Raw genomic sequence first — 10,954 nt, forward strand, 5'->3', positions numbered from 1 at the left:
ATAATCAAAACACTGAGTGGTTCGAACTTGTGTTGAGACTCTTAGAACAGAGCTGCTATTTCTGAGATGAAAAATTGACTCTCAGCTGAGGTCTAGAGCTTTTTAGAATAGCTATATTAATCCTGTGATGAATTATGGAGTGTATAAAAAGTTGATGCGTTGGTGTTAGGGAGTTGTGAAAGAGATTTTTATAAAAATATAAAAGTGTTAGGGAGTTGTGAAAGAGATTTTTATAAAAATATAAAAAATCTGGATTTGCCACTCAAATTGTCTGCACTTTTGCAAACTTTTTTATCCCTACTTGTCAAATTTCCATCTTTACCTGACAGTTCAGGTATGACACCCCCACCTGTTGGTTCAGTAGCAGCTCATTAAATTATTTTATTACTTTTAAAACCAACAAGACCCCACCCCCATTGGCCTTTTTCTATCTTAGTCTCTGTAATGTTTCTATATGAATCCACCTAATACAGTATACCTCTGTTGCAGGAATGGGTGCAATATCTTAAGAAGTGCTGCTGAGTATTCATAGAGATAATATGTTATGATGATAATATGAATTGGATTAGGTTAAAACATCTGGACTATTTTCTATCTTTTATAATAATAATAATAATAAGGCTGCCATTGCAGCCATGCTGTATGCGTTTTTAAATAACAACAAGCAATGAATCTTTGGGAGAAATAATTTTACCTTTAATGCTTTATTGATGTAAAGCCTAAACAACAATGCAATCAGATGTAAAATTGTATATATATATATATATATATATATATATATATATATATATATATATATATATAGACACACACACACATTTCTATGTTACTGTGAGTTACAAGATAACAAGATAAAATGGACATCTGATTGTGAAAAAATGACAGAAAGTAAATCTATTTTGAACAAGGTTACACAACAGAGATGCATGGGTTTGATTTGAAGAATTCTGTAATTCTGTGACCACCATTTATTCACCATTCAAAATAATGTTTTGACTTGAACTGAGTAATTGACACAATGAGTTTGAGTTTGACTAAAACAATGCAATGACCTGAAGTAGTGTAAGTTCGTTGCTTTTATAATTTTTTCACCACTTGTGCAGAGTGCTTTGAATGCTTAGAAACGCACTATAATAAATTGTATTATTATTAAGTGTAAATTATTACACTTACATATCTATACAAAGGCTTCTACAAAGGACTATTAAGGCAGAGTTTGCCACTGAGTAGTTTCCAGGGACTAGATTGGATACGTTTCTTATTGAAAGTGAAATTGGTGAAGGAGTAGAGCAGAGTTGGAGCTTTTACGTCATAGAAATTATTCTAATCCATTGCATTTTTATTGGTTGGGCAATAATATGAATTGTTTTAATAGATGTTTATAAAACTGGATGTTTATATCACATTCACTTTATATTCAGGAAGTCTTATTTGATAGAGCTGTTGAGCTGTTAGCACGATTTAGTATTGCTCTGTATCTAGGTATATATATTTTTTTTTACAAGCATGGCACAGATACTGTATAACTTCTCTACTGAAGTACACAAGATGAATCAGGCGGCGTGTGGAGCTTTATGCCATCATTCTCACAAGGACTAAGGAAAGGGTGGACCTTGTGAGTGAAATTACAGCCTGTGAATGTGTAGATTAGATCTGCCTGATTGGCGTCATAAAAGGAAACCAAGCCTTCCTCGTAATCCACAAACACTCCCACTTTCTCTGGCCTGGATTTTAGCGACAGTCGCACTGTAGGCTCGGATCCTGCATAGCACTCTTTTTTATTTCTCATACATATGGTCCAGTATGCATTTTGGGGGCTCAGTGCAACTTCCTTGCTAACATGGAGCTCCTTAGCCAAGCCCAAAACCCACTTGGATCTGCTTCTTACGTCTACCTCAAAGTAAAACTTACCAGCGGAGAAGCTTTGACTTGCGAGCACACATTTACATTCTGGCTTTTTATCGCTGTCTTTTGTATTGCTTTGATTGGTTGATTTGGGCTGTACTCTGTCAGGATCGAGCATGATGTGAACGTTATATTTTTTGACTCTTTGTAACTCACAGATAAAAGCCCTACTCATTTGTTGGCTGAGTTTCTGATCTAACTGCGCCATGGCTCTCACAGCTGTCCCTTCATAAGTTGGTTTACGAATATTCAAGTTTGCCCAATCTCTTGTGACAATTCTAGCACCATTTCTCAGCCCTGTCATCTCTTGTTCTAAGTCTTCAATATAGCTCTTTGCATTGTCTTCTGTGGTCTTCTTCTTCCTGGTTATGTCTTGTATGAGGTTGTCTAGATCTTTTGCCACACAATCTTTCAGAGCGGTGAAGGTTTCGACGGCGTTTGTCATTTCTGTATTAGCTTCTTTGTTGTTGAGCTCCATCAATTGGCGCAGTTGGTGGATGGTGACTTGTCTCATCACAATCATTTCCTTAATTTCAGCATCCATCCTTAATGTCGTTCCTTCTTCAACCTTTGAAGAAAGAAGCGATTGTATTTTTTAATTTTTTTTTTACAACATACACATTCTTAAAGCCTGATAAATACACTGATCATCCATATCCTGACCGTTGCGAGTACTGGTGGTGGTCAGTTAGGCCACGGGCAGCCACTATTTAGTTTATGGCCATAGCACCTTAAAAAATGCCCCACCCTGTTTGATCAACCTAAGGGGCAAGTTTGATTATTACTGACCGTACTAGCATGTCTAGTATGAATGTGGTGTGTGAGTGATTGGTGGTGGTCAGAGGGGTCAGTGGGGCTGATTGGCAGCCTTGCGTCTATCAGTCTGTCACAGAGCATCTCACCACCAGGTCTGGCTAGAATGAATACTGCAACGTAAAACATATTTGGAGGGATGGGACAAGACAGAATTTTCATGCGACGAGACAAGACACGAAATAGGGTCCACGAGACAAGATGAGATTTTGAAACAATTTACAGATCAATTCACAGTTTTTGGTCAGATGATTCTTAATTGGTTTAATTTTTCATATATTGTGTTGTGGATGGGTTTTTATGAGTTGGCAGAGTTATAAAAATGACAAAATGAAGTCATTTTCATCATATGATTTTAATAGCCTAAATGCATTAAACCACCTTTATGCTTTAAACACCAATTCTGGAGTGTAAATTCCTACATGCATCACTACTGATTATTACAAAGTACTCAACATACAATGTGTCTATTACACTTAATTTTTATCATTTACATGATTAAACTAAAACTGGAGTTGCTCCTCTGTTCTAGGTGTTGCACCAGCTCCTCCCCATCTCCCCCACTGCTGCTGCACTATACGTGCATGGAGCTGAGAGGGACATCCACTCATTCAAACAGCTTCCTCAGTTCTGGTCAGATTGCTGATGGACACTGCCTTATATCTGTTTGAAGGGAGGAGTTAATTACACTGAAACTAACATAGACTACCTATTTGTACACCATTCTCTGTTTGTTAGCTCGCTCTATTGAACTACACTAAATGTGTACTGACTTTTTCAGGGTTTTAGGCTATATGGGAATTAACACACGAATAGACAGAACTTAAACTTAAGAGCACAAAGATGCACTGCACGGGAAGGGTTGGCCACTGACAGCTCTTGAAAGAGATGCGAGAGGAGAATGCAGCTGCCGGAGAGTGTGGAAAAAAAAGTTGTTTTGAAAGTTAGTGCTGCTGTTGTCATCTGCTGCAAATACACACTCACTGGAAATCTCCTCAGATGTCCAATTCCTCCATGGGTTTATTCAGCGCTGTTTGAGCCTAGCTTGAGCTTGCTGTGTGCTTCAATGCCCATGTGCAAGCTTCTAAATTGGCTAGCCTCGCTTTGTAAAAGCAAATGGCACTGCATGACCTCCGTAGCACACAACAACAACACAAGTTAATGAGATGTTTGGAACCGCGATTGATGCAGTCTGCTCAGTGTCCAGTAGGGTTTACTAAAGGATACTGTGACTATAACCATGCTTCAAACAGTCAGAAGTGAAGGAAAAACGGAATTATTTGGATATAGATATAATTGGTAACTATTTTAGTATTTACTTATACTTTTGACACATGATTTTAGATTTTACTGGACAAGCAGGGCTTGTCTTGATTGCCCTGACTGCATGCCACTGGCTCTAGGTGGAGAAGTCTTTTAGCTACAGCTGCTCAAAGATATGCAGCTTTCCAGACCTGGAGCAAGTCGTAACCCTTTCATGCCAAATGTAAAGACGGAGGATAAAATCTTGTAAAAGATTGTTTTTCCCATGTGTGTATGGTCTCGTGGAAATTTTAGCTCATGAGATCTCGTCCCATCCATACATATTTGTGTTCAAAGAAGTGCTATATACTTTGAATGGATTATTAATATTGATCAGGTAGCTTTAGTTACAGATTAGTAACTGAGCAGGTGGCAATTGAAGCGTAAGTGGAGCAAAAATAGCATTATTTTTTGCTCATTATGTTAATTTCCCCAAATTTTCAGCGTCTTTTCACATGCAAAATATAGCAGTTGAGACTGAGTGGTCTTTGAGTGGTCTTACTATACCTGATCAATAATCATATTTATACATAAACAGAAATGTTAGTCCTACTTACCATACACTTCAGGTTTCTTTGGGGGTCGACAAGTGTGTGTGTTTGTAGATTGTCTATAATCAGATGTGGCGCAAGGTGGGACTCACAGAAGGAGGACTGGCATTCTTGACAGGACTTCAGGGCTCTAGATTTAGGATAGGTACAAAAATCACAGAATACTTCTTCTGGATTAGTTTGACGCTGTGAGCTGTTAGTTAGTTTCGATTGTCTGAACTGGCCAGCCATCTCGGAAATGAAAATATTGATTTTTAAATCCGGTTTTGGATTAAAAACCTGTTTGCAATAAGGACATTGGCTCGTGGCTTGAATGGACCAGTGATGATGAATGCATGTTTTGCAGAAGTTGTGACCACAGGGTAAAGTAACAGGATCTGTGAACACGTCCAGGCAGATGGAGCAGAGGAACTGGTCCTCAGACAGCTGACAGGTCGCAGTAGCCATGGCGCACACTGAGAAAAAAAAGTGAAAGTAAACAACTGTGCACAGCTACTAAACCACGAAAAAGTTAACCATTCAATACTCTCCCGAACAACATAAGCAACTAAGATCAGGATTTTAGTATCATCACCTGTATAACTTGTATATGGAAGTATCTGTTTTTGAAGTGCATAAAATGTGTCAAAGTTTAGAAGATAGGACGAGTTGTTGGTAGTTCATTAGGCTATTCTAAAAATCTATTGATTCAGCATTATTGTTGGAAAAACTGACCTTTTAGTTTGGATGAAAGAAGAATCTAAAAGTAAACAGTTATCTTTGCGAATAAAAATGCCGTCTGTTCCCTCTGAGTCACCAGACGTTGGTTTCACTTTAAAAATAACCTCATGTCCTGTTCACGTTTGTAGTGCACCTCCCCCAACAACAGCTAAAATACAAAATACACTCTCAAATAGTCAAATGAATCATCAGATTAAAGCTTGTCGTTCAAATCAAGTTTAACTTATGTTTTCTGTCTTTAAAGTTTGCGACAGGCAGGTGTGAAAAGGAAGGACTCCAGTTTGCAGTAATATACAATATCCACTAGGAGGCGCCTTCAGCACAGTCACAGTCCTTACATTCACTTTCCAAGGCTCGTTTCGAGTACTTTTCACTATATTTCTTCATTTGAACACTACACGGTTTTTTTTCTTCCATTTGAACACATAACGCTTAAAAATTGATTTTGGCTATTTAAAGCTGCAGTAGGCCCTAATTATGTAACTTTTTTTTTGCCACAAATAGATACATATATGATAAAAAACAAGGATGAAATTAGGATAATAGAAAAGGTTAGGTCATCCGGCGACGATTTGAGGTCTGAATATGAGGACTAGTCTCACAGTTATGCTAATTGTCTTTTATTGTAGAATAGAATAGAATATGTCTTTATGTCATTGCAACATGCCACATGTACAACGAAATTTACAAAGTGTCGAGCAGTTTAAGGTGCTAAGGAAACAGACCACCCTCATACATACATCATACATACATACATCCCACCTATTACCCAAACTCATACAAATAATAAATATATAAATACATACATATATTTAGTAAGTGCGGATATGTTTATTTAGTGTGGTTATGATTGTAGGATAAAAACTGTCCTTCAACCTATTTGTCCTTGTTCTGATCATTCTGTATCTCCAACCCGACGGTAACAGTTCAAACAGAGAGTGCCCGGGGTGTGAGGTGTCCCCAAGGATGTGTTGGCCCTTTTTGATACAGTCAGCTCAGCACACAGCCCTGTGGGATGCCGGTACTGAGACTGAGGGCCCTGAATGTGTGTTGGCCTATTTTGACCCTCTGGCTGCGGTCTGACTGGAAGCTGTTAATTGACAATTAATAATTGTCTGCCGTTTGTGAAGTGTATAAGCATTTCTTTAACTTAGTAATGATAACAAATATGTTCCAATACATCAACCTTTATGGGCTATTCTGTAGACAAATACAGTTTGGGCTACTGGCAGTGAAGAGCCATGGGAATGTTGTCATATCTGCTGTGTAGCAAGACCCAAAGGACTATTTGATCATCTGTTGTTACAGCCTAAGCTGTCATTCTGAATTGTGGCATTAGTATTGCTGGTCTTTTGCGGTATGATGCAAGTTTTATTCGTGGCTCAGGTCCTATTTTGTCCATTAAAGGTAGACTATGTAACTTTTCTGGTCACCTGCTTGTTTCTATGGAGATGTTACAACTTTGTCGTCAATGTTCTACAGTATGTATGGCATTCAACTGTTCCATCTCCATGAAGACAAGCATGTAACACCACAGGCCACATTACATGTCAGATCTGTGGAGAGATAAGACACACAGTAAGAAAAAGTATGCTTTTCAAAGTATTTTTGAGCAATATATAAAACCTTAATTGAAATAAATACTAGATCCATCCATCCATTTTCTGCCTCTTATCCCAGACTTCCCTCACCCCAGACACTTGATTCCAGCACCTCCGGTATCACCCCAAGGCATTTATTATTATTTACCATTCACATCATCTTGAGGAACATCTCATGAAAACACAGCTTGTCCGCCCGGGCTCCTCTTTATTCTATACGACCTGTGCCTTCCATCTTATTCAATTACAACATGACGCCAACACACTCCCTACCACTCTCTGGAGAAACACTGGCTTTCAGAGTCAATTGTGGGGCTATGTGAAGAGCTGGCCTGGGTCTAGCCCCTGTTTGGAGCCCTTTCACGTGCTAACATAAGAGTTCCCCTTTTCTGCCTAAGTCGACATGAGCAAAGTAAGCTGCGTGAATGGAACCGGAGAGCTTTTCCATTTGACGACTGGCAGCCTCGGGTCTTGCGGTTTTGTGACACTATGGCGCACTATACAAAAGGCTTTCGGGGAGTTTGAGGAGAAGGAGGTGTTGCCTGTTACGGGGGATTTAAAATTGAGTGAAAAAAATGGGGTTCAGGTTTTTTTTTTGTTTTTTTTTTTGGTTGGACCAGAGCAGATGTACAGGGCAGGATTAGGCGCAGAGTCCCGGGATGTTCACTAGAGGTTTTGCCATGGGCTTTTGTGGTGTTGGCTTCCTTTGGGGCGGCAATAAGCTGGCAAGGATCATAATAGTGGAGCAATGTCCCCCGCTGCTGCCCATTCTCACAGTGTGTCTGCTCAGAAGCAAAAACGAAACCAAGAGTAAACTAGGTCTAAACGAAGACTAAACCAGGGCAAAACCAAGGCTAAACCAGTACTAAATAATAGATGGAAGTCTGGAATGGGTATCCTTCTCTGTTAACAGAGTCTCTTGGCTGTAGTCCTGGTTCAGAAATGCTTTAGTCCTGCAGAAGTCCAACATTAGACTTGATTTTTCATAATAGTTTAGTCCCATAGATCAGAGCTGTTTAACTCCCTGTTGTTTGTGTAATCCCTCAGTCATCCAGGTATGATCCATACTAAAAAGAAAAATTTAAATCTGTCAACTGGGCAAAAGATTGTAGTTGTCGGAGAGAAGACATTTTGTTGCTCCTCCAAGCTGCTTCTTCAGTTCTGGTCAGATCACTGGTGGACACTGTCTTATATCTATCTGGATCTATCTTCAGACAGATACAAGGCAGTGTCCATCAGTGATCTGACCAAAACTGAAGAAGCCACTTGGATGAGCAGCAGTGAAACGTTTTCACTCCTACAACTTTTTGTCCAGTTGACAGATTTTAACTTTTCTTTTACTATTAACTCCCGGTTATTGTTCGTTTCAGCTACTTCTTTACATGATTAATTTGACTCATTGGATTCCAAAAAACATTGTTCTGTGTCTTATTTATTCACTATTTTAGTTTAACTCATCAACTTGTGTAACCCAGAATGCAAAATGTCTTTTCAGAATATTCAGTCTACTAAACCCCATAGTTAGCGCTGGTATATACACCATAGCCACAATCACATTACAGGGCAATATCCAATTATTTTTGTATTTCTTTTTCTCCATTACTGTTTTTTTTTTTTTTTTTTTTTTTTGTAAGAGCAGCTCTTAAGGTCAAAATGAAACTACTGTGTGCTGTCTGCATCTAATTATAAACCATTTTCATAAGGTACGAACCAGGAAGCAAGGCTGGTGTGCTGTTAACATGCTAGTTATTGTTAGCAGTTAGTGTCTACTCTGAGCTTTGAAAGTTGTGAAAAGCACTTATAAACTCATCTTCGTGAATAATTATAATACTAGGAATGTGTTAGGAAAGTGATAAATGAGACGACTGCAAAAAGTTTAGAATGAACTAGTTCCGTTTTATATGTTTTTTCTGTTTTTCACAGTAAAAATCAGGTAGGTAGAGCACCTTTAAGAAGACAATGGGGAGAAAGATTATATGTTATTTAACTTTTATGTTACTCTGAATGTGAAAAATGCATTGTGGCTCTTTGGAGAAGCTAACCAGCTGTTTTGCATGCTGCCATTTAACCTAACCTTTATAAATAAATCTGTTATTTTAGTATTTTATTCTCGATTTATTTCTAATCCCAGATCCTTGTATCACTTCCTGGTCCTCTCCTCCGATCATCCCAGCGCTGAATGGGCAAGGCAGAATATTCTCAGAGTGCATTGTGGCCAGGAATGCCATTGAATTTGGTGTTTTTCATGGATCCAGCCTCTTTTGTGTTGCAGCCCAAGGAAGTCCATTGTGCGGAACAGACACCCTGAGAAAAGAGGCGAGTCCACTGGTTCTTCTGCAGCGCAAGGCCTAAAAAAAAATCATGAATTAAGCTTTACCATCGGAAGCAGCCAGCCCCAGAACCCGCAGACAATACGAGTAGGCAACTTTGAAGGCCAGTAACAATTAAAAATGCAGCCTCAGTGTATTAATTATGCATTCACACTTTTGTCTTCGATTCCTCCAGGCATTTGGGGTTGGACTCTACAGGTCTGTGGAGATTATAGTCGAGAATACAACAAACTGGAAATTCACTTGAGTGGTGGTTCTCAAACTCTCAGACAGTTACGTCAAAATATAATATTACTCAAGTATAAGTATAAAGTAAATAATGCACAAAATTTTCAATGGATAGACCACAAAAAGGAGAAAAACTAAATCATATCTGAAGGAGCGGTGCAAGAAACAAGTTGTGTTTTTTTAAAAACATATTTAAATCAATGAATATTGTCAAGATAAGGCTTTTGTTACAGAGTGCTGTTAAACTGCACAATATATTACTGAAGTCTGACTAAAAGTATTGGTGTCAGAAAACAACTCCAAGAGGGAGTTAAAAAGAGGTAAAAAGTTACTCAAGTAAGCAAGTAAATGTAACTACACTACCTCTAGCTCCAACAAACTACGAAATGTTTCTCCCCACTTTTCACCCCCATTTTACATGTATGTCTGTCTTGTTCATTAAAGCTCTTATATTATCCAAAATTCACTTTTGGGCTTTAAACCATGTTACACTGTTGTCATCTCATCAAAAACATACCTGGAGTTGTGTTTTGTTTCATTCATACATGCGTAGTAACACTTTATCTTTAGTCTGTTTACATCTCCAAACCTCAAAATGCTCTGTTCCATCTTGTGATGTCATGAAGAGGTAATTTTTAAGTTAACAGCTTCTTTTACCTTTAGTTCAGTAGAGATTGGCACTTTAAGGTCTAAAAGTATCCAAATGATTCTAGTGAAGGTGGAGTTTAAAAACACAGTGGAGTATTTCCTGTATTACCTCATGACATCATGAGGTGGAACAGAGTGTTTTCTGCTGAGTTTGTTTGTTAAATGTGTGAATGAAACCAAACACAAAACCGAGTATGGTTTTGATGAGGAAACATTATAACATAGATCAGAAAATAGCACAATATAGGTCCTTTAAAAGCGATGAGCTGACAATCAGTATCAAAAACACATCAGTAGTAACAATTTCACAAATGGATGGCCCCACTCATAGTTTCCTACTTCAAATTATGAGTAGCTGAAAGCCCTACTGTTCTCATGGATTAACAAACTAACTTAATCTTACAAGAAAAAGATATGTTGCTTTGTTCAATGTCAAATTTGTTTCCTTATCCTCATTTCTGATGGATATATTTAGGGTAATTATGTAAAACCAACACAATGTGGAGCAGGAAAAAGACTATAGGAGAGTCATAGGCTTCACTCGGCCCCTTGTTTCATTACAGGTGATGGATTTGAACTGGATGCTTTGATGCCACAAATGAAATTTAACAACCTGGCAACAAACTTTTATAGTCACACCTACACCTGTTTTTAATGTTTTATATGGACTTATATCCTTATTAGTTTTATTTGTTTTTTTGTTTATATTATATTTTGAACAAGGCACCTATGAAAAACAGACTCTTAAGTGCTCTCATTGGGTTCCCTTGTATAAATAAAAATTAAGAAAAGGTTTGTGGAATTGTGCATTGCCAGACTTCAGAAACTCAGCGCTATGACTGAAAATACATGAAAC

The 10,954-nt window shown here is 38.1% G+C and overlaps 1 protein-coding gene across 1 annotated transcript; it reads right to left on the reverse strand.

Moving 5' to 3' along the window:
• Positions 1-692: 692 nt before the first annotated feature.
• Positions 693-5,379, reverse strand: LOC117372885 (nuclear factor 7, brain-like). The gene is made up of 3 exons (XM_033968761.2): positions 5,286-5,379; positions 4,578-5,026; positions 693-2,473 (listed from the first exon to the last, which is right to left on the reverse strand). Exons 2-3 carry the CDS (start codon positions 5,016-5,018, stop codon positions 1,532-1,534), a joined length of 1,383 nt encoding a protein of 460 aa, XP_033824652.1. The 5' UTR covers positions 5,019-5,026; positions 5,286-5,379; the 3' UTR covers positions 693-1,531.
• Between the last annotated feature and the right edge of the window lie 5,575 nt (positions 5,380-10,954).

Source organism: Periophthalmus magnuspinnatus, chromosome 6 (genome assembly GCF_009829125.3).
Source record: "Periophthalmus magnuspinnatus isolate fPerMag1 chromosome 6, fPerMag1.2.pri, whole genome shotgun sequence".
NCBI lineage: Eukaryota > Metazoa > Chordata > Actinopteri > Gobiiformes > Gobiidae > Periophthalmus > Periophthalmus magnuspinnatus.

What these genes read in the sequence shown, in the direction of transcription:
- LOC117372885 (XM_033968761.2), bottom strand. Translation starts at nt 5,018, where the DNA reads ATGGCTACTGCGACCTGTCAGCTGTCTGAGGACCAGTTCCTCTGCTCC. An exon ending in AAAGAAACCTGAAGTGTATG is followed by an intron (nt 2,474 to 4,577) that starts GTAAGTAGGACT and finishes CTTTCTTCAAAG; the next exon opens with GTTGAAGAAGGAACGACATT.